At 37.9% G+C, this 25,122-nt stretch overlaps 1 protein-coding gene across 2 annotated transcripts in view; it reads left to right on the top strand.

Annotated features, from left to right (window-relative positions):
* Positions 1-24,921, top strand: part of RANBP3L (RAN binding protein 3 like) — an 83,194-nt gene extending 58,273 nt beyond the window's left edge. The window contains exons 10-14 of one of the 2 annotated variants that reach the window (XM_064271312.1): positions 11,426-11,528; positions 11,885-12,015; positions 13,504-13,624; positions 15,556-15,698; positions 24,166-24,921. In XM_064271312.1, the coding sequence (XP_064127382.1) occupies positions 11,426-11,528; positions 11,885-12,015; positions 13,504-13,624; positions 15,556-15,698; positions 24,166-24,363 (696 nt within the window). In that variant the 3' untranslated portion in view covers positions 24,364-24,921. Of the gene's footprint in view, positions 1-11,425; positions 11,529-11,884; positions 12,016-13,503; positions 13,625-15,555; positions 15,761-24,165 lie in introns of those variants that run through there. The other variant, XM_064271309.1, reaches the window with a different exon arrangement.
* Positions 24,922-25,122: the final 201 nt, after the last annotated feature.

The following is a 25,122-nucleotide window of genomic DNA, read 5'->3' as shown; positions in this document are numbered from 1 at the left end:
CTTCATTAACATCTGAATAGCCTGAGCCAGAGGGAGAACTCTGATAGGGATCTGACTGCAGTTTTTTTTTAGCGGATTTTCTGGAAAAACTAGTTTCCCAGTGATGGCTCGGAGACAACAATCCATATCAAACCACTTAAAGAAGCAGACCGTGACAGCTTCTCCAACCCCCCAAACAAAAGAATCAAAATCTTTCCCAAATGAAGATACAATTTTGGAATTATCAGATACAGAATATAAAAAACTAATTTACAGAATGCTTAATGATATCACAAATGAAATTAGGATATCTGCAGAAAAAGCCAAGGAACACACTGATAAAACTGTTGAAGAACTCAAAAAGATTATTCAAGAACATACTGGAAAAATTAATAAGTTGCAAGAATCCATAGAGAGACAACATGTAGAAATCCAAAAGATTAACAATAAAATAACAGAATTAGACAACACACTAGGAAGTCAGAGGAGCAGACTCGAGCAATTAGAATGCAGACTGGGACATCTGGAGGACCAGGGAATCAACACCAACATAGCTGAAAAAAAATCAGATAAAAGAATTAAAAAAAATGAAGAAACCCTAAGAATTATGTGGGACTCTATCAAGAAGGATAACCTGCGGATGATTGGAGTCCCAGAACAGGGAGGGGGGACAGAAAACACAGAGAAAATAGTTGAAGAACTTCTGACAGAAAACTTCCCTGACATCATGAAAGACGAAAAGATATCTATCCAAGATGCTCATCGAACCCCATTTAAGATTGATACAAAAAGAAAAACACCAAGACATATTATCATCAAACTCACCAAAACCAAAGATAAACAGAAAATTTTAAAAGCAGCCAGGGAGAAAAGAAAGGTTTCCTTCAAGGGAGAATCAATAAGAATATGTTCTGACTACTCAGCAGAAACCATGCAGGCAAGAAGGGAGTGGGACGACATATACAGAACACTGAAGGAGAAAAACTGCCAACCAAGGATCATATATCCAGCAAAACTCTCTCTGAAATATGAAGGCGAAATTAAGATATTTACAGACAAACACAAGTTTAGAGAATTTGCAAAAACCAAACCAAAGCTACAAGAAATACTAAAGGATATTGTTTGGTCACAGAACCAATAATATCAGATATCAGCACAACACAAGGTCACAAAACAGAACGTCCTGATATCAACTCAAATAGGGAAATCACAAAAACAAACAAATTAAGATTAATTAAAAAAAAAAATACACATAACAGGGAATCATGGAAGTCAATAGGTAAAAGATCACAATAATCAAAAAGAGGGACTAAATACAGGAGGCATTGAACTGCCATATGGAGAGTGATACAAGGCGATATAGAACAACACAAGTTAGGTTTTTACTTAGAAAAATAGGGGTATATAATGAGGTAACCACAAAAAGGCATAACAACTCTATAACTCAAGATAGAAACCAAGAAAAACGTAACGACTCAACTAACATAAAGTCAAACACTATGAAAATGAGGGTCTCACAATTTACTAAGAAAAACGCCTCAGCACAAAAAAGTGTGTGGAAAAATGAAATTGTCAACAACACACATAAAAAGGCATCAAAATGACAGCACTAAAAACTTATTTATCTATAATTACCCTGAATGTAAATGGACTAAATGCACCAATAAAGAGACAGAGAGTCACAGACTGGATAAAGAAACACGATCCATCTATATGCTGCCTACAAGAGACACACCTTAGACTTAGAGACACAAACAAACTAAAACTCAAAGGATGGAAAAAAGTATATCAAGCAAACAATAAGCAAAAAAGAAGAGGAGTAGCAATATTAATTTCTGACAAAATAGACTTTAGACTTAAATCCACCACAAAGGATAAAGAAGGACACTATATAATGATAAAAGGGACAATTGATCAGGAAGACATAACCATATTAAATATTTACGCACCCAATGACAGGGCTGCAAGATACATAAATCAAATTTTAACAGAACTGAAAAGCGAGATAGATACCTCCACAATTATAGTAGGAGACTTCAACACACCACTTTCGGAGAAGGACAGGACATCCAGTAAGAAGCTCAACAGAGACACGGAAGATCTAATTACAACAATCAACCAACTTGACCTCATTGACTTATACAGAACTCTCCACCCAACTGCTGCAAAATATACTTTTTTTTCTAGCGCACATGGAACATTCTCTAGAATAGACCACATATTAGGTCATAAAACAAACCTTTGCAGAGTCCAAAACATCGAAATATTACAAAGCATCTTCTCAGACCACAAGGCAATAAAACTAGAGATCAATAACAGAAAAACGAGGGAAAAGAAATCAAATACTTGGAAAATGAACAATACCCTCCTGAAAAAAGACTGGGTTATAGAAGACATCAAGGAGGGAATAAGGAAATTCTTAGAAAGCAACGAGAATGAAAATACTTCCTATCAAAACCTCTGGGACACAGCAAAAGCAGTGCTCAGAGGCCAATTTATATCAATAAATGCACACATACAAAAAGAAGAAAGAGCCAAAATCAGAGAACTGTCCCTACAACTTGAACAAATAGAAACTGAGCAACAAAAGAATCCATCAGGCACCAGAAGAAAACAAATAATAAAAATTAGAGCTGAACTAAATGAATTAGAGAACAGAAAAACAATCAAAAGAATTAACAAAGCCAAAAGCTGGTTCTTTGAAAAAATTAACAAAATTGATAAACCATTGGCTAGACTGACTAAAGAAATACAGGAAAGGAAACAAATAACCCGAATAAGAAATGAGAAGGACCACATCACAACAGAACCAAATGAAATTAAAAGAATCATTTCAGATTATTATGAAAAATTGTACTCTAACAAATTTGAAAACCTAGAAGAAATGGATGAATTCCTGGAAAAACACTACCTACCTAAACTAACACATTCAGAAGTAGAACAACTAAATAGACCCATAACAAAAAAAGAGATTGAAACGGTAATCAAAAAACTCCCAAGAAAAAAAAGTCCTGGCCCGGACGGCTTCACTGCAGAGTTCTACCAAATTTTCAGAGAAGAGTTAACACCACTACTACTAAAGGTATTCCAAAGCATAGAAAATGACGGAATACTACCCAACTCATTCTATGAAGCCACCATCTCCCTGATACCAAAACCAGGTAAAGACATTACAAAAAAAGAAAATTATAGACCTATATCCCTCATGAACATTGATGCAAAAATCCTCAACAAAATTCTAGCCAATAGAATCCAACGACACATCAAAAAAATAATTCACCCTGATCAAGTGGGATTTATACCAGGTATGCAAGGCTGGTTTAATATCAGAAAAACCATTAATGTAATCCATCACATAAATAAAACAAAAGACAAAAACCACATGATCTTATCAATTGATGCAGAAAAGGCATTTGACAAAGTCCAACACCCATTCATGATAAAAACTCTTACCAAAATAGGAATTGAAGGAAAATTCCTCAACATAATAAAGGGCATCTATGCAAAGCCAACAGCCAATATCACTCTAAATGGAGAGAACCTGAAAGCATTTCCCTTGAGAATGGGAACCAGACAAGGATGCCCTTTATCACCACTCTTATTCAACATCGTGTTGGAAGTCTTAGCCAGGGCAATCAGGCTAGACAAAGAAATAAAAGGTATCCGGATTGGCAAGGAAGAAGTAAAGTTATCACTATTTGCAGATGACATGATTATATACACAGAAAACCCTAAGGAATCCTCCAGAAAACTACTGAAACTAATAGAAGAGTTTGGCAGAGTCTCAGGTTATAAAATAAACATACAAAAATCACTTGGATTCCTCTACATCAACAAAAAGAACACCGAAGAGGAAATAACCAAATCAATACCATTCACAGTAGCCCCCAAGAAGATAAGATACTTAGGAATAAATCTTACCAAGGATGTAAAAGACCTATACAAAGAAAACTACAAAGCTCTACTACAAGAAATTCAAAAGGACATACTTAAGTGGAAAAACATACCTTGCTCATGGATAGGAAGACTTAACATAGTAAAAATGTCTATTCTACCAAAAGCCATCTATACATTTAACGCACTTCCGATCCAAATTCCAATGTCATATTTTAAGGGGATAGAGAAACAAATCACCAATTTCATATGGAAGGGAAAGAAGCCCCGGATAAGCAAAGCACTACTGAAAAAGAAGAAGAAAGTGGGAGGCCTCACCTTACCTGACTTCAGAACCTATTATACAGCCACAGTAGTCAAAACAGCCTGGTATTGGTACAACAACAGACACATAGACCAATGGAACAGAATTGAGAACCCAGACATAGATCCATCCACGTATGAGCAGCTGATATTTGACAAAGGACCAGTGTCAATTAACTGGGGAAAAGACAGCCTTTTTAACAAATGGTGCTGGCATAACTGGATATCCATTTGCAAAAAAATGAAACAGGACCCATACCTCACACCATGCACAAAAACTAACTCCAAGTGGATCAAAGACCTAAACATAAAGACTAAAACGATAAAGATCATGGAAGAAAAAATTGGGACAACCCTAGGAGCCCTAATACAAGGTATAAACAGAATACAAAACATTACCAAAAATGATGAAGAGAAACCCGATAACTGGGAGCTCCTAAAAATCAAACACCTATGCTCATCTAAAGACTTCACCAAAAGAGTAAAAAGACCACCTACAGATTGGGAAAGAATTTTCAGCTATGACATCTCCGACCAGCGCCTGATCTCTAAAATCTACATGATTCTGTCAAAACTCAACCACAAAAAGACAAACAACCCAATCAAGAAGTGGGCAAAGGATATGAACACACATTTCTCTAAAGAAGATATTCAGGCAGCCAACAGATACATGAGAAAATGCTCTCGATCATTAGCCATTAGAGAAATGCAAATTAAAACTACGATGAGATTCCATCTCACACCAGCAAGGCTGGCATTAATCCAAAAAACACAAAATAATAAATGTTGGAGAGGCTGCGGAGAAATTGGAACTCTCATACACTGCTGGTGGGAATGTAAAATGGTACAACCACTTTGGAAATCTATCTGGCGTTATCTTAAACAGTTAGAAATAGAACTACCATACAAGCCAGAAATCCCACTCCTAGGAATATACCCTAGAGATACAAGAGCCTTCATACAAACAGATATATGCACACCCATGTTTATTGCAGCTCTGTTTACAATAGCAAAAAGTTGGAAGCAACCAAGGTGTCCATCAACGGATGAATGGTTAAATAAATTGTGGTATATTCACACAATGGAATACTACGCATCGATAAAGAACAGTGACGAATCTCTGAAACATTTCATAACATGGAGGAACCTGGAAGACATTATGCTGAGCGAAATGAGTCAGAGGCAAAAGGACAAATATTGTATAAGACCACTATTATAAGATCTTGAGAAATAGTAAACCTGAGAAGAACACATACTTTTGTGGTTACGAGGGGGGGAGGGAGGGAGGGTGGGAGAGGGTTTTTTTATTGATTAATCAGTAGATAAGAACTGCTTTAGGTGAAGGGAAAGACAACACTCAATACATGGAAGGTCAGCTCAGTTGGACTGGACCAAAAGCAAAGAAGTTTCCGGGATAAAATGAATGCTTCAAAGGTCAGCGGAGCAAGCGCGGGGGTCTGGGGAGCATGGTTTGCTGGGACTTCTAAGTCAATTGGCAAAATAATTCTATTATGAAATCATTCTGCATCCCACTTTGAAATGTGGCGTCTGGGGTCTTAAATGCTAACAAGCAGCCATCTAAGATGCAGCAATTCGTCTCAACCCACCTGGAGCAAAGGAAAATGAAGAACACCAAGCCCACATGACAACTAAGAGCCCAAGAGACAGAAAGGGCCACATGAACCAGAGACCTACATCATCCTGAGACCAGAAGAACTAGTTGGTGCCCGGCCACAATTGATGACTGCCCTGACAGGGAGCTCAGCAGAGGACCCCTGAGGGAGCAGGAGATCAGTGGGATGCAGACCCCAAATTCTCGTAAGAAGACCAAACTTAATGGTCTGACTGAGACTGGAGGAATCCCGGCGGTCATGCTCCCCAGACCTTCAGTTGACACAGGACAGGAACCATCCCCGAAGACAACTCATCAGAAATGAAAGGGACTGGTCAGCGGGTGGGAGAGAGATGCTGATGAAGAGTGAGCTAATTATATCAGGTGGACACTTGAGATTGTGTTGGCAACTCTTGTCTGGAGGGGGGATGGGAGGATAGAGAGAGAGGGAAGCCGGCAAAATTGTCAAGAAAGGAGAGACTGAAAGGGCTGACTCAAGACGGGGAGAGTAAGTGGGAGTAGGGAGTGAGATGTATGTAAACTTATATGTGACAGACTGATTGGATTTGTAAACGTTCACTTGAAGCTTAATAAAAGTTATTATAAAAAAAAAAAAAGAACATTTCAAGATCTATCTTGAAGGATAATGCTGCCAGTGATAGGATAATACCCATATGCCCATAAGACAGACCAGTTAATAAGACTATTATTCAAATTTACCCACCAATCATTTATGCCAAAGATGAAGAAACTAAAGATTTTTACCAAATTCTGCAGTCTGAAATTGATCAAGCATGCAATCAAAATGCATTGATAATTGCTGGTGATTGTAATGCAAAAGTTGGAAAAAAAAGAATGATCAGTAATTCGAAAATATGGCCTTGGTGATAGACACAATGCCAGAGAGCACATGATAGAATTTTGCAAGACCAATGACTTATTCACTGAAAATACCTTTTTTTCAGTAACATAAACAGTGACTGTACACATGGACCTCACCAGACGGGATGCACAGGAATCAAATCCACTTCATCTGTGGAGACAATGAAAGAAGCTCAATATTATCAGTCAGAATAAGGCCAGGGTCTGACTGCGGAACAGACTGTCAATTGCTCCTGTGCAAGTTTAAGTTGAAGCTGAAGAAAATAAAAATAAGTCCACAAGAGTCAAAGTATGACCTTAAGTATATCCCATCTGAATTCAGAGACCATCTCAAGAATAGATTTGACACATTGAAACAATGAATATTGATGACTGAAGACCAGACAAATTGTGGGATGACACCAAGGACATCAAACATGAAGAAAGTAGAAGGTCATTAAAAAGACAAGAAAGAAAGATGAAAATGAATGTCAGAAGAGACTCTGAAACTTGCTCTTGAACATACAGTAGCTAAAGCAAAAGGAAGAAATGATCATGTAAGAGAGCTTATCAGAAGATTTCAGAGAGCAGCTCAAGAAAACAAAGTATTATAATGAAATGTACAAAGACCTGGAGTTAGAAAACCAAAAAGGGAGAACACACTCAGCATTTCTCAAGCTGAAAGAACTGAACAGAAAATTCAAGCCTCAAGTTGCGGTACTGAAGGATTCTATGGGCAAAACATTGAATAATGTGGGAAGCATCAAAAGAAGATGGAAGGATACACAATCACTGTACCCAAAAGAATTGGTCAACAATCAACCATTTCAGGAGGTAGCATATGATCAAAAACCTATGGTACTGACAGAAGGAGTCCAGATTGCACTGAAGGCATTGCTGAAAAACAAGGCTCCAGGAATTGAAACCAATTGAGATGTTTCAACAAATGGATGCAGTGCTAGAGGTGCTCATTGATCTATGCCAAGAAATTTGGAAGATAGTTACCTGGCCAACTGACTGGAAGAGATCCTATTTGTGCTTATTCCAGAGAAAGGTGATCCAACAGAATGTGGAAACTATCAAACCATGTCATTAATATCACATGCTGAAGACAATTCAAAAGCAGTTGCCCCGGTATCTTAACAGGGAACTGCCAGAAATTCAAGCTGGTTTCAGAAGAGGATGTAGAACAGGGGATATCATTGCTGATGTCAAATGGATCTTGGCTGAAAGTAAAGAATACCAGAAAGCTGTTTGCTTGTGTTTTATTGACTACGCAAAGGCACTTGACTGTGTGGATCATAGCAAATTATGGATAACATTGCCAAGAATGGGAAATTCAGAACACTTCATTGTGCTCATGAGGAACCTGTACATAGAACAAGGGCCAGTCATTTGAACGGAACAAGAGGATACTGTCATGAATTAAATTATGTCCCACCAAAATATAAGTCAAGTTGCCTAGGCCACGATTTCCAGTATTGAGTGGTTGTCCTCCATTTTGTGACCTGATGTAATTGCCCCATGTGTTGTAAATTCTAATCTCTGCCTGTGATTAATGAGGCAAGATTAAGTTATGTTAAAGAGGATTAGGATGGGATGCAACACTTTAACTCAGGTCACGGCCCTAATCTGATGTAAAGGAAGTTTCTCTGGGGTGTGGCCTGCATCACTGTGATGGCTGGAGTTGCATGTCAACTTGCCTTGGTCTCAGTGGTTTGTTATAATGTAGTTTGCCAGCTATGTATTGATGTAATCACCACCATAATGAGATCTGATGTGATAAAATCACCTCTATGATGAGATCTCTTATGAGCAGTCAATCAGTTGGAAGGGCATTTCCTTGGGCGTGTGGCCTGTATCCAATATAGGTGGCCTTTCTGGCAAATCTCACTGGCTTTTGCTTGCCCTGGATCATGCAGCTGGCTGCTGTTCATCTGACCTCAGGTTCTTGGGACTTGACCAAGCAGCTTACCTGTTGACCTTGGGATTTGTCAGCCTCCACAGCCTGTGAGCCAGAGGCCTGCTGTCTGATCTACTGATCTTGGGTTCGCCAGCCCCTGCAACTACATTCAGGAGAAGCCTCCTGACCCACAAACTTGAGACTTTGTAGCCTCTGCAACCACAGAAGCCATTTCCTTGATACAAAGCTCTCCATATATTTATGCACTTCTCTGGTTCTGCTTTTCCAGAGAAACCAGCCTAAGACAAAAGCATAAAAGAGACAGAAGTGAGCAGAGAAGGTGGAACCTCCTACTACCAAGAGAAGAGCTGGGAGAGGAGTGCGTCCTTTGGACCTGGAGCCCCTGTGCTGAGAGCCCCCTAGACCCAGGAGAAGATTGATGCCAAGACACATGGAAATCTCCAAGGAACACGAGACTCACAGTGGTCTTGGAAATCTCACAGACATTGAAAGGAGACAAGGACCTTCCCCCAGAGCCAAAAGAGAGGGAAAGCTTTCCCCTAGAGCTGGCACCCTGAATTTGGACTTTTAGCCTCCTAAACTGTGAAAGAATAACTTTCTGTTAAAGCCATCTACTTGTGGTATTTCTGCTATAGCAGCACTAGTAACTAAGGCAGATACTGAATGGTTTAAAATCAGAAAAGATATGTGTCAGGGTTATATCCTTTCATCGTAATTATTCAGTCTATATGCTGAGCAAATAACCTGAGAACCCAAACTATATGAAGAAGAACAAGGCATCAGGATTGGAGCAAGACTCATTAACAACCTGAGACATACAGATGACATAACCTTGCTTGCTAAAAGTGAAGAAGACTTGAGGCACTTACTGATGAAGATCAAAGGCTACACCCTTCAGTATGGATTATACCTCAACATAAAGGAACCAAAATCCTCACAACGGGACCAATAAGCAACATCGTGATAAATAGAGAAAAGATTGAAGTTGTCAAGGATTTCATTTTACTTGGATCCACAATCAATGCCCATGGAAGCAGCAGTCAAGAAATCAAACAATTTATTGCATAGGGGAAATCTGCTGCAAAAGACCTCTTTAAAGTGTTCAAAATTAAAGATGTCACTTTGAGGACTAAGGTGCACCTGACCCAAGCCATAGGATTTTCAAATGCCTTATATGCACATGAAAGCTGGACAACGAATAAGGAAGACTGAAGAATTGATGCCCTTGAATTATAGTGCTGGCGAAGAATATTGAATATGCCATGGACTGCCAGAAGAACAAACAAATCTGGCTTGGAAGAAGTACAGCCAGAGTCCTCCTTAGAAGTGAGGATGGCAAGGCTTCATCTCACGTACTTTGGACGTGTTATTAGGGAGAACCAGTCCCTGGAGAAGGACATTATTCTTGGTAAAGTAGATGGTCAGTGAGAAAGAGGAAGGCCCTCGAGGAGATGGATTGACACAACAGCTGCAACAATGAGATCAAACGTAGCAATGATTATGCGGGTGGTGCAGGACTGGGCAGTGTTTCATTCTGTTGTGCGTAGGGTTGCTATGAATTAGAACTGACTCGACAGCACCTAACAACAAGAGGAAAAAAACCAGTAAGATAGAAAAATATTGACTGATTCATTTAAAAGGAATTAGGTCAGGTAATGGCTAGAAATTCCAGCAGTCTAATTTCCCAAAATCAGTAGGCCTGTCTGTGGGGGCAGGGATTCCAGCAGGATGTCTATTGTTTTGAGGCAAAATCTTTCTCCTTCAAGAAACCTCTTGTTTAATTTTAAGGACTTCAACTGATGGGGATGAGGCCTACCCATATTTTGGTGGGTAAAATGCTTTACTCAAAGTCAACTGATTTAAATCCTAAACATATGTTCATAGGAACACCTAGACTAGTGTTTGACCAAACAAATGGACACCATAACAAATGGACACCATAGCCTAGCCGAATTGAAGCCAAATTAACCATTACATAGGTTATCGAGGAGCTATTGAGATAATTTGTATTTTCTTCTAATCCTGTAAGCCTGTGGCCTTGTGTCCTTCTTGTCATTGACCATGTGCTTTTAGAGTAAGTAATTAGACTTTCTGTGCCTTAATTTTATTTCCTTAAAATGGTAATAATTATATCTCTCTCTACCAATTTTAAGGAAATATCTTGATGTTCAGTTAAAGAACGTAAAAGGATTTTGAGTTCATAAGGGAAAAGACATAAGCATAAGTACTTAAATATCGTTGTTGCTAATTCTCCCTGTTCTGCATAAAATAGGGTATAAAAAATAAATGGCATGGCAATTACTCATTCTTTTTTTTATAGGTTTTTAATTACAATGCATGTGCAGACCCCAAATATACAGCCTTAAAAGTGGTTGTGGGCCAAAATTGTCTTGAAAGAAAAACCAGGATTCTTTCTATAAAGATGTTCCCTGAAACAGCTAGTGGGTTCTGTGGATTGTTTTTTTTTTTCCCCCCCATGAAGTGGATAGCAAGAGTGAATTGTTGGGAATACTGAAATACCTGAGATAGTTGTACCTCCTTGTAGGCATCAGGTTAGTCTGGTGGAAACATGGAACAGCGGCTACCTTCTTTTGGGCCACTAGAATTTTTCTCTTTGTTCCTGGGACTAGATCCCACCTGAAGTATGCTGGTGGTAACTAGACCATGTCTCCTGAGGATTAGAGCCAAAGGTCCTCTAACAATAAGGAAGCGTTCCTTGTTCAGCACGTAAAAAAAAAAAAAAAAAAAAAAAAAAAATGGGCTTGTCATGTTGAAATAGATCAAAAATGTCCTTTGGCATAGTGCACATACATAGGGGAGAAAATTAAATAATGCATTTCCCCCCCTCCCAGGGTACTCAAAAACTGAACCAGCCTCAACTTGAAAATGATTCCTATACCAAGGAAAAACCATTCAAATCCACTCTGAAATTGACTGTCAACTCTCCAAATACAAGTAAGAAGTATTTCATTTGTGAAAACACTGGATTCAACTAGTTTGCATTCTGTTTTTCGTGTCATTTGTTTAATATTTGTAAAATTAAAAAGGAATAGTCTGGTGTTTTAAAAACTTTAGTAAAGATTAAAGCACATAAAAATAGTTACATGATAAAAGCTTTTAACATTTTTTAGTTTAATGATGCAGAGACTCTGTAAGGAGATTTCTACTTAAACTCAAGCAGTTTGATTTTTTTGAAAAAGCTTAGTGTTATAAAAGGGCAAGAAGATATGTATGATAACAGAGGCAACAAAAAACTGTCACAGTAGGGAAAATGGGGCTTTTGATATTTTTTTCCCTCCACTTTCTCTTAGGAACGGACTCCATTAAAAATACATCCCTAATTGAATCAGCTGCTGCTTTCTCATCCAAACCAACACCAAAATGCTTGCTGGAGAAAATTGATATTAAAACAGGGGAGGAAGCAGAATATAATGTGTTAAAGGTCTGTATCTCATGCATTGCTCTTACTGGTAGCACATACATGGACTAAACTCACCATCAGCAGGGACATCTTTAAAAATGAAGGTAGAAGTATAGTTTTCACGAAGACTAAGTTGCTCACCTAAGAATATGGGAGCCTCACAAACATTAAACCGATATTTTGTTGTATTCTTACGTGTGTGTGTGTGTAATTAGCAGGAAAATGGGCTGTTATTACAACATTTGCATTAATCCCTCAGGATGAAGACAGCCAAGGACCCTGTCTTAGAGTAACTTCAAATCTATGTTTTATACTTTGCATACCTGCTCTTGCGGTCAATGTTATTATCACATGATTTAAAAATTCTTCTTATGCGGAAATTTTTAAACATTGGCAATATGATGATTTCAGCTCAAGATAATGGAAACGATTGTTTTCTTTTATAAAATTCTTTTCAATAAGTTTGAAATTTCATACAGTGTTGTACATTTTTATGAGTCGGAATCAACTCGATGGCAACGGGTTTGATTTTTTTTTTATTGTACATAGGATTTCAATGTTGAGTAGTGTATCTACCAGCCTATGAAATGTACAGTGAAACCTGTGAGAGCCAGAAGTCAACAGGACTGCCTTGTCCGGATCTTGCAAGTTGTCTGCTTTTGACAGTGTGCAGTCACCATTTTTCTATTGCTCTCTATTTAGTGGAAAATATTTTAGTTTTCCTTCTCTAACAGGTTTCTCCTTTACACAGGTTCCAGCTTTTGCAGGTTTTCTGTAATTACTACAACTTTTTGTAATTATAGTAATTACCACAACATTTTTCCACAAAGCATGGTAAGCGTTACATTATAGTAGGGTACTCTGTGATGTCATATCCTAGTCTCATGCTGTATTCTTTGAAATTTTTAAATATGCAAAAGGTTTCATGATTCCTTAATTTAAAATAAGATTATATAACTCAAATAACATTAAGTTTAATTTAATAGTTGGTATATAAAAAAAAAAATTTTTTTTTTATATAAAGATACAAGGTTAAGTGAAAAAAGCAAGATGCAGAAAGTATGCAAGGAATTCTACTAAAACCAATTGAAAAATAGGGATATATATATACGTACGCGCGTGCAGTTCTGTCCACACACACGGGGTTGCCTTGGGTCAGAACTGACTCGACAGCAGCTACCAACAAGAATCTACTTACAAACATCTCTGAAAGAATAAACAAAATATTAATAACAGTGGTTACCTGTTTGGGGGGTGGAAATTGGTAAATGGGGAACAGGGGAGGAAGGGGGACTTTTCACTTTGTATGTCTTTTTACTCTTTGATGTTTGAACCGTTCAAAAGTTGTATGTTTTTAAAAGTTAAGTAAATTTTGAAGGCTGGCTTATAAATCATTGACAAAGTTTATTCCAGTAACAAGCAGACAGATATAAAATTATTATATCATAAGAAATGATTCACCTTGAAAAAATTTCTATATATTTGACGTTTAAAAAAATTGTCATCTAGATCACCTGCAAGCTTTTTATATTCAACAACACAACCCAATCCTGGACGGAAAGGGGCAGAGGAACTTTGAGACTGAACGACACAGCACACAGTGACTGTGGAACATTACAGTCAAGACTAAGTAAGGAATTAAGCTCATTTTTCAAGCAAGCCTGTGTTTCTCAGGGTCAAATTTCCAAAAAGGATATACATCAGTTTCTGGAGGTGTGTTATAAAATACATCAATAAACCCGACTGTTGAAAACAATGTTGTTTTTAACGTGCTAGAGAAACTTCCTATTTAAAGTGGACTCTGACGTCAGACTACATGGGTTCCAGCTCTGGCTCCACCGTTTACTAACTGATGCTTTGGACAAATTACTTAATCTCTTTCTCTATTGTAGTTGTATCAATTTAAAATGGGGACATAAGGAATCCATGACTCATTGAATGAATGTGGGAATTTATGAGCTACTGCATGTAAAGCACCTATGACAGAGCCCAGCACACACCAAAATCACTCTCATTATTATTTAAAGGGATTTGGTACAGATTATTTTGTAAAGTGAAGATAGCTTTTGTAAAAGAGAATACTTGAACCACAATGTATCTTTGGCATTCCAAACGTGGTATGGAAGTTGGGGAAAAGGGTCAGTTTCTATGGAAAAAAGTTGTACAGTTATTTCATTCTGTAGCCATAGAGGAAACCCTGGTGTCATAGTGGTTAAGTGCTATGGCTGCTAACCAAAAGGTCAGCAGTTCGAATCCGCCAGGCACTCCTTGGAAACTCTACGGGGCAGTTCTACTCTGTCCTATAGGGTCGCTGTGAGTCGGAATCGACTCGACAGCAGTGGGTTTTGGGTAGGCATAGAGAGATAGTCAGAATCAGGAGTCAGTCCAACTGAAAGACACAGGAGGTTTGCCATCCAAAAAGACAACACTGGGGCATTGTTCAGAGGCCCAAATCGAAAATGAGCAAAGGCAGAGATCTGGGTGGGGTGTATGAGTTTATGGGTCAAGATTGGGAGGTCAAAGCTTTGGAGGAGGCCACAGGTAGAAGTTGATCCAGGAATATGGACATTTGTTGAGTTTCAGGTATCAAGTTCAAGAAACAGGTAATGGCGAGAACTCAAAGTAGGAGAACAGGAACAGTGTCTTCAGTTCTGAAGCTGGCAAACAACATTTCTAAATAACCCGACCAAGTATTATTCCTAAGGCAGGTGCTACTTGTTCTCTAAAACTCTGGTTTAATTCCACTCCCTCTCGCTGCCAAAAAACAAGAACATTTTTTTTTTCTTTTTGATATACAGGTAATACACGTTCACTGTAAGAAACAGAAAATACGGATAAGTAAAAAGAAAAAAATTAAAATTACTCTTGTGCCTACCTTCCTGAGATAGCCAATATATTCTCCTGGATGTTGTTCTCTGTATATATAAATGTATCCATATATTATAAATTTTGTGATTATCATATTGCTTTGTAGCCTGATTTTTTTACATAATGTTACCATGACGGATGGGGCAGGACTGGGCAGTGTCTCATTCTGTTGTGCTTCAGGTCACTATGAGTTGAAATGGACTTGATGGCACCCAACAACAACACTGTGATCATTTTTCCACTATGATCATAATACCCTTCTTCAATATTTTTAACGGGTTCATAAGCTTCTCTTGATTGGCTATACCATAATTTATTTAAATAACCCCATATTTTGGACCCTTAAAGTTTTTGTTCAGTTTTATCCATTGTCAAGAATTATTCTTGCATAAATATTCTTCAAACCACTATATTTTTAAAAGGAGTTCTAAAACATAAATGATTCTTTAATATTAGAGTAAAAATTATGATTTGGGCATTTAAGCTAAAAAAAAAAAGTCCTCTAATGAAATAAAGCCCAAATACAACTAAAAAAACAACAGGTCATAATCCAATCAAATTACAAGTTAATAGTGGAAATACAGCCTGATAACCAACTACACAGGCTTACTTTGCTTTCAAAAATGGCAAATTCCTCTGGGAGACTGAGGAATCAACTGTCTATAGTCTAATACATTTGCCTTCCTGTTTTAGTTATGCGCAATCAAGGCAGCCTGAGGCTGATTCTCAATAGTAAACTCTGGGCTCAAATGAGGATACAAAGAGCAAACCATAAAAATTTACAAATAACAGCTACTGATTTAGAAGACTACAGCATCAGAATATTTTTAATTCAGGTAAGTGAAAATTTCAGTGATTAAGAGAATTATCCTACTATATTTATAGGTCTCTGCAATTACCGATTTGTTTTTTCACCTTATTACATAACCTGTACCATTGGTAAAAAATCAGTCATTCATTATGGTTATTTACAGTCTAATATAAGACATAAATTTTATATAAAATTCAGAAGTTAATATCATCAAAATATATAGTAAACGGTACCTATTACAAGACATTTGTATGATATATGCTGTCAAACTTCTACCCTTTTCTTTACTAAAGAAATTATGTCAACACTCGTACTAAGTTTCTGAAGTGACTATTGTCAAGAATGGCTCCCAGGAGGGGGTCAGCGGAATCATAGCCTGATGCTTATACTGTATGCTGAGACTGAGAAGGCTTTGAGGGCACTGGAAAGGAACCAGTGAGCAATGGAAAAACACAGGGCTAGCAAGTTAAAACAACCAGGCCAAGGGATAACAAACATCAAATTCCAATTCTGGGCACGAGTCAGTGTCCAAGGTAACAGGATGGGAGCACAGCTTTAGCTGTTCTCTGTAGCAGGAATGCTTGACCTGAAATGCAAGAATCAGACACAGAGACAGAGTTGGTGGGAATGAGGCCAAAAAAAAAAAAAAGCAAAGGCTCCAGAACACTGGAGAAGACTGTGTACCCAAGTGACTCAGGCAGAAGATGACAATACAAGTAAATAGGCTCCTGTATAGTAATGGTATGTCAAGAAATGGCTATTGATAAAAAACCAAAGGTTTTATTAACTACCTGTAAGTACGCTGTTAGGTGTGATATTGGGTATTAAGATGTTAGGTGTAAGATGATGTCCAAGCTGTTTGCTATTTAAGGAGAATACTTGATATTCTGCCAGGCTAGGTCCCCACTGGTTTTGAGTGGGTAAAGCAGCCTGCCAGAGACTGAAACTGTTAGCCATGAGTATACTCTGTTGCTCAATACCTGACCCATGCTGATTAAAAAAATGTGTATATACACATATATTTAAATGGCAAGATATTTATAAAACAGAGATAAGCAAACCAAATGCAATAAAAAAAAAAAAATCACTCAAAATTCTACCCCTCGAGATGACCACTATTAATATTTTGGCCTTATACTATATTTCATATATATTTTTGATTTCCATGTAGGAGACCCAGGTTCATTCTTGGCCAATGCACCTAATGTGCAGCCAGCTCCCATCTGTCAGTGGACCCTTTGTGTGTTGTTATGAGGCTGAACAGATTTCGGTGGAGCTTCCAGACTAAGATGGACTAAGAAGAAAGGCCTGGCAACCTGCTTCTGACAATCAGCCAATCAAAACACTATGGATCACAAATGTCTGATTCAAAACCAATCATGGGGCTGGCACAGGACCAGGCAGTGTTTTGTTCCCTTGTGCATGGGGTCGGCATGAGTGGGGGCCGACTCAACAGCAGCTAACAACAAAATCTATTTATGCTTATGTGTGAGTGTGCATGTGTGTGCATGTTATGCATATGTGCCTATGTATATATGTGTATATATATACATATGTACCATACTGCATATATTGTATGACCGTCAGGTAAGTTTCTAAACCTTCCTTAACCTCAGTTTACTCATCTGCAAAATGAAGATAGTAACAATTATACTTTAAAAGGCTGTTGTTGTTGTTGTTAGGTGCCATTGAGTCAGTTCTCAACTCATAGTGGTTATGAAATATATATATATATGTAACTTCTTTTTCATTTGTCAGTGTTAATGAGGTTTTTTTCATTAAATAGACTGAATTGACTTCCATTCTCACTTTATTATGGTTCTTACTGGGCATTATAGTTTTTGTAAGCATTGCCAATTTGTTATTTAAAAAATGTATCATTTTGATTTTTTTTTTTATTGTACTTTAGGTGAAGGTTTACAGAACAAACTAGTTTCTCATTAAACAGTATACATATTGTTTTATGACCTTGGTTAACAACTCCACGAAACACCAACACTCTCCCTTTTCAAACTTGGGTTCCCTATTACCAGCTTTCCTGTTCTCTCCTGCCTTCTAGTCCTTGCCCCTGGGCTGGTGTGCCCCTTTAGTCTCATTTTTTTTTATGCACCTGTCCAATCTTTGGCTGAAGGGTGCACCTCAGAAGTGATTTCATTATTGAGCTGAAAGGGCATCCGGGGACCATAGTCTCAGGGTTTCTACAGTCTCTGTCAGGCCAGCAAGTCTGGTCTTTCTTTCTGAGTTAGAATTTTGTTCTACACTTCTCTCTAGCTCTGTCTGGGACCCTCTATTTTGATATCTGTCAGAGCAGTCAGTGGTGGCAGCCAGGCACTACCTAGTTGTACTGGACTCAGTCTGGTGGAGGCCGTGGTAGATGCAGTCCATTAGACCTTTGGACTAATCTTTCCCTTATATCTTTAGTTTTCTTCATTCTTCCTTGCTTCCGAAGGGGTGAGACCAGTGGACTATCCTAGATGGCCGCTTACAGGCTTTTAAGACCCCAGACAATACTCACCAATGTAGAATGTAGAACATTTTCTTTATAAACTATGTTGTGCCAATTGAGCTGGAGGTTCCCCGAGACCATGGTCCCTGCAGCCCTCAGCCCAGCAATTCGGTCCCTCAAGGAGTTTGGATGTGTCTATGGAGCTTCCATGACCTTTCCTTCTACAAGTTGTGCTGGCATCCACGGTACTGTGTACTACCTTACCCCGCACCAAAGCTACCACTTATTTATTGTCTATTTAGTACTTTTCCAACCCTTCGTAACCATCAAAGATTGTTTCTTTTTGTGTGTAAACCTTTTCATGAGTTTTTACAGTAATAGTCTCATATAATATTTGCCCTTTTGTGATTGACTTATTTCATTCAGCATAATGTCCTCCAGATTCATCAATATTATGAGGTGCTTCACAGATTCATCATTGTTCTTTATCGTTGTGTAATACTCCATTGTGTGTATTTACCAGTTTGATTATCCATTCATCTGTTGATGGGCATCTAGGTTGTTTCCATCTTTTTGCTATTGTGAACAATGCTGCAAAGAACATGGGTGTGCATATGTCTATTTGTGTGATGACTTTTATTTCTCTAGGATATATTCCTAGGAGCGGGATTGCTGGATTATATGGTATTTCTATTTCTAGCTTTCTAAGGAAGCGCCATATCGTTTTCCAAAATGGATGTATCATTTTGCATTCCCACCAGCAATGCATAGGAGTTCCTATCTCCCCGCACCCTCTCCAACATTTGTTATTTCCTGTTTTTTTGATTTGTGCCAGTAATACCAGGGTGAGATGGTATCTCATTGTGGTTTTGATTTGCATTTCTCTAATGGATAGTCATCACGAGCACGTCCTCATGTGTCTGTTGGCTGCCTGAATGTCTTCTTTGGCGAAGTGTCTGTTCATTTCCTTTGCCCGTTTTTTAATTGGATTGACTTTTTTTTTTTTTTTTGTAGAGGTGTTGGATTTTTTCGTAGATTTTAGAGATTAGACCTTTGTCTGATTTGTAATAGCCAAAAATTTTTTTCCCAGTCTGTAGGTTCTCTTTTTGCTTTTTTGGGGAAGTCTTTTGATGGGAATAAGTGTTTAATTTTTAGAAGATCCCAGTTATCTAGCTTCTCTTCTGGAGTTTATGTGTTATTGGCTGTGGTTTGTATCTTGTTCATGCCATGTATTAGGGCCTCTAGCATTGATCTTATTTTTTTCTTCTATGAACTTCATAGTTCTTGGCTTTATATTTAGGTCTTTGATCCATTTTGAATTACTTTTTGTATTTGTATATGGTGTGAGGTATGGGTACTCTTTCATTTTTTTGCAGATGGACATCCAGTTTTGCCAGGACCATTTGTTAAAAAGACTGTCTTTTCCCCATTTGATGGACTTTGGACACTTGCAAAAGATCAGATGACCATAGGTAGATGGATTTACATCCGGGTTCTCAGTTCTGTTCCATTGGTCAGTGTATCTGTCATTGTACCATAGTATCAGGCTGTATGACTACCATAGCTGCACAGTAGGTTCTGAGGTCAGGTAATGTGAATCCTCCTACTTTCTTCTTCTTTAATAGTGCTTTACTTATTTGGGGCTTCTTCCCTTTCCATATAAAGTTAATGATAAGTTTTTCCATTTCTATAAAGAACGTTGTTGGTATTTGGGTCAGGATTGCATTGTATTTGGAAATCACTTTCTGTAGAATTGTCATTTTCACAATGTTGAGTCTACCTATCCATGAGTATGGCATGTTTTTCCATTTATGTAGATCTCTTTTGGTTTCTTGCAGTAGTGTTTTGTAGTTTTCATTTCTATCCCTGGTTAGACTTATTCCTAAGTATTTTATTTTTTTAGGGACTATTATAAAAGGTATTTTTTTCCTGATTTCCTTTTCATTGTTCTCTTTATTAGTGTATAGGAATCCAACTGATTTTTGTATGTTTATCTTGTATCTGCTAACCTGCTGAATCTATTAGTTCCAGTAATTTTCTTGTGGAGTCTTTTGGGTTTTCTATGTATAGTATCATATCATAGGCAAATAGGGACATTTTAACTTCTTCATTACCAGTGTGGATGCCCTTTCATTTTCTTGCCTTATTGCTCTAGCTAGAACTTCCAGCACAATGTTAAATAGGAGTGGTGATAAAGGGCATTCTTGTCTTGTTCCTGTTCTCAAGGGGAAATGTTTTCAGCCTCTCTCCATTAAGAATAAAGTTGGCCATTGGCTTTGCATAGATGCCCTTTATTATGTTGGGAAATTCCCCTTCTATACGTATTTTATTGAGAGTTTTTTCTATGAATTTGTCTGCCTTTTCCATGAATTTGTCTATTTTTTCCTCATTTTTGTCTGTTTTTTACTTCAACTCTTGGATAGCTCTGAAAATAAGAGATTTGAATTTCCTATCTGGTAGTTCTAGTTCCTTTTCTTCTACTGGAAAGTCTTCTGGTGTTTTATTTTGGATGCCTACTGGAACCGTCCTGTCCTGTTTTTGTATATCTTTTGATGTTGTCTGCTGTCTTCGGAGCATTCAGTAGTTATTTTCTTCCTTTATTGACTTTATTGTTTGTTTTGTCCTGCTTTTATTTATTTATTTATTTTATTTGGTTATGTCTGAGCAGGCAGGCTGTGCGTTCTTTGTTGTTTACTTACTTGCGGTCATGATACATTCACCTCCTTGTCCAACGGGCAGGGCCAGTCACTCAGCTATGGTGCAGCAGGGCAGGTCCAGCTGAAGGGGACAGGCTGGGATGGGTTGTTTGTGGAACATACTAGGGCTGACAGGGTGGGCCAGGAATCAGTGCTGGGCAGGTTCTGGTAGGCCATGCCTGTGCTGTTCAGGGATGTTATGTTCAGCACATGATGCAGGTAGGTAGGAAGGAGCGGGAGGTTGTGCTGTGTGGAGCTAAAATAGGTATGGGAAAGATGAGAGAGGCAGGAGTCAAAAACAGACAAAAGAGTGCTAAGGGAGCTTACCATTGGAGTGGAGAGATGAGAAACCAAGAAATGAAGAAAAGCAAAAAGGGGGGTGGATAAAGAGGGAAAAAGAAAGAAAAAAAAAAGACTAGATAAAAATTTGGAAGAAAAGCCCCCAGGGGTCCCACTGGTGTGGCTTCAAAAACTGGGGAAATGGCTCCCAGGCTGTGCAATATAGCCTGGCTAGAGGGGGTATAGCTGTCTCACAGCACCAGGTATTCAGGAGACAGGGAGACAGAACTGAGAAATTAAGAAAGACAGAAAGGAAAAAAGAGAAAACAAAAAGAAATAAGAAATGCCCCCAGGGTTCCGACCTACGTGGCTGTGCAGATTGGGGGCTCATAAGCTGTGCAGTACAGCCCTGCTAGAAGGGGCTCCCAAGCTTCGAAAAGAAAAAGAAAAGAAATAAACAGAACAAAGCAAAACAAAACAAAAAGGAAAAAAACCCAGGGATCTCAGCATGGTGCCTTGGGCTCCGGGAGTGGTTCCCCAGTCGAGTGGTGCTTCACAGCCTTGCAAAAGGAAACTAAGATGGCTCATGGAGCCAGCTTTTTGAGAGAAAGGAAGGGGAGGTGGTGGAAGGCACAGAAGAAACCAAAATAAATGGGAAAAAAAAAAAAAAACTTTAGCAACAGAAAATGGCACTCAGGGAGCCAGCCAGTGTGGGCAGGGTGAATCTAAGCACCCCAGGGCTGAAGCAGTTGCCTCTGGGCCAAGAGTCTGCAGCCAGCAGGAAGCAGAGGAGGCTGAAGTGGGGGGTGGGGGAAGGGGAGAAAGAGGGGTAGAGGTTGGGAAACCGTATGTTGTTGGCTAGGGTGCTCTGTCTCCTGCTGGGAACTATGCGAAGCTGCTTTCCCACACTCCCTGTCTGCTGATCTCTGATGTGGGTAGGGCGGATCCAAGTAGCATGGATGCTCCACTTCCTGGCCGGCCGAGCCATCGCTGCCAGCCAGGAAGCACAGAGGTAGAGCAGTGTGGAGAAGATGGGGGGTGGAAAGGTGTGTATTGCTGGTTACCGGGTGCTCTGTCTCCTGCTAGGAGCTCCATGAAGTTGCTTTCCGGTGCTCCCCGTCTGCCAATCCCTGACAGAAGAGCAAGATGGCAAATCCATGCTGCATTAGCTGATAGGGGACCTCCACACATATCTCTCCTCACTCTGTTTCTGTCAGTTTCTTATTCCATTTGGTGCTTGGCTGAGTTCTTTATGTCTTCATTTGATTTTTGGATTCCAGTACTGACACTTTTCTTGTTTTGCTTAGCTTTTTGGGTCTTTGCTGTGGAAGGATGATGTGGTGCTTTTGCCTACGGTGCCATGTTGGCCAGAAGGCGTATCATTTTGATTTTTTGAATTTCTTGTTCTGAATTTCTTGAATGAATATGGCAAAAGGAAACACTGACTAGTGAAAGGCATATTTAAAATTTAATGCTAGTGAAAGTAGAAAAATAGTATTTAGATTTCAATTACAAATACCCTTTCAATATATGTTCTTAATATAAACAATTTATTAAGGAAAAATTACTCCATTTCACATAATATAAAAAATTAAATTATTTGTGTCAACAAATACTCATCACCTACTCTGCAATATCTAATACAATATGAGAAAGATAAGTATTTTATTTAATATATTGTTAGGTGTTTTTTGTTTTCAAACATAATTTGGAGCAACTTAAGAATATTCAAGTAAAAAATTATAATGGAAGAACTTATTGTCAAAAAGTTGGCATGTAGTTGATCCAATCCTCAGTTCTTGGTTTTCAAATGTTCAACAGATCTCTGGAAACGTTACCAGGAAAAAAAAATCTTCCCCATATTTGCTTTGAAATTGTGAAAAGACAAAAAAAAAAAAAAGGTAAACTACCACTGTATTACCTTACAGAGGAGTGACCTTGATGTTAGGAAACCCAGAATTCAAGTCCCAACCATTTTGCTGACTATGTGGGTAAACTTGGACAAGTCATTTCACTCCTCTGAGCCATCATTTTCTCATCTGTAAAGAGAGGCGGGAAATGACTGAATACCTGTGCTTGGTGCTTAGACTCATATAAGTGGATGAATAATTAACCCATGGTTTTATTGTAAAGACTGAATAAAAACAGAATATGGTAACGGTGTTATACCAGTTATTGTAACCATCATTTTTTATATTAATAGCAACCATAAAAATAGCAAAGTATTGGAACCAAGGACTTCTGATACATTTATGGTACAATATCATAGACCACTCTCATGAGTTCTGCTTCCTCACACTATGCACCTGGGAGAGGATGTCTAAGCAAAGTGATGTAAAGGAAATGGAAGACATTTTTTCCCCTAACCCTACAATTTTTCAACAGCATAAATCAGTGGAGTGAGAATAGTCCCACTGCATTTACTGGTCAAAGATCAATTAACAGTTTTAATCTTGTGTCCTGCTGAAGGCAAGCTGTAAAACTATGAAGAGAATCCCTTACATAGTGATGACATGAATTATGCCATTAGTCAATTATGATTTTTCTCTCCAATAAAGAATAGAAGAGTACCTTATCATGCCCCTGAATGTCTAATCCTTAAAGAGCTTACTTTCTAAAAAATATTTGGCATATTCTTTCTTCTTTAGTGTTTGTTTCCCTACTTGACTTTTTTGTCTCTTTGATCTGATCTTTTTTTCTTCAGAATTCATGGTGGGAATCTGAAGGAGAGGATAAATATATGGATATGCCTGTGGAATCAAGATGTGCTTTTCTGCACTCTATGGATGACCATGCTGCCATAAACATAAATGAACATATTCAAATAAAATTTTAAATCACAAAATTTTATTTTCTCAATTTAAAATGCAAATATTGGAACTTTTATAAAATTATGTACTTCAAGATACATTTTTTCACCTTTTAGTTTATAGAGCTGTTAGCACTTATTTATGTTCTAGATTTATACCATAACTCCTTTCTTATTAATAGTGAAAGACTAAAAATTTTTAAAATGTACCTAACATTATTAAGTAATTGATATTCTTAATAATTTGATTCTCATCATGCAGGCCAATGCCAAAGACATAGGATATCTGTATGCAGCAATACATCATCGTCTGGTTGCACTTCGAAGCTTCATTAAGCAGAAAGGTGTAAATCAAGCTGAAAATCAGTCAGAAATAATCCTCCAACAATTAAACTGCGATAGCTGTGATGAGGATGAGGATGATTTTATCCAAGTCCCTAAAAATGGATCAGGTAAATAACTTTTCTTTTGTTAGGGCAGAGGTTTAAAACAAATTTTATGTACAACCCTAATACATGATGTGCAACCATCTTAATGCAAAATGAAACAATGGAAATAATGCAAAGTAAATGTCAACCATATGACCTCCACCCCCATTTTTCCTTGTTCTCACTCAGTGTCTCCCCCAGGAGGGACTACATACAAATACTAAAACCTTATGGAATCAATAAAAAGTTTAGCTTTTCGGATTTGATAGACTATAAATTAAGGAAGAATTTAATTACCTGAAAATGTCATGTTTAAAATTATTAGCAATATTTCCAAACATTACTTTATAAAAATGTAGATTCTTTTTCATTTCCTCATTCATGAATATTCAGTGTTCAGTTGTATTCAATATTAAACTTAATACAAATATAACGCTGTATAATAAAATATTTTAAATTTATATCACAGATCCTTCTAGGTGGGCCCACAGAAAATCCATTGCCTGCTCGTAAGAGCTACCTACTATAAACATGACAACATCTACAAAAAGACTGGTTACCTTTGTAAAAATACTAGACTACCCTAATTAAATGACAAAATCCTATTCATTCCTTTAAGTGTTTTTATGGAAATTTTAAGAAACATAATTAGTTGCAATTAAATTTTTTATTTTATGTAGTCTAATAATTTTGAGGTTTTACATTTTATTTTGGAGAAATGATAGATTTAAGAAATACATGGACTTCAGAAGTTCAAAATTCATCAATTTTCAAGAAGTTAGTTTAGAATA

Source organism: Loxodonta africana, chromosome 2 (genome assembly GCF_030014295.1).
Source record: "Loxodonta africana isolate mLoxAfr1 chromosome 2, mLoxAfr1.hap2, whole genome shotgun sequence".
Lineage (NCBI taxonomy): Eukaryota > Metazoa > Chordata > Mammalia > Proboscidea > Elephantidae > Loxodonta > Loxodonta africana.
Note: the sequence above shows the minus strand (reverse complement) of the source record. Positions and strands in the feature narration are given on the sequence as shown.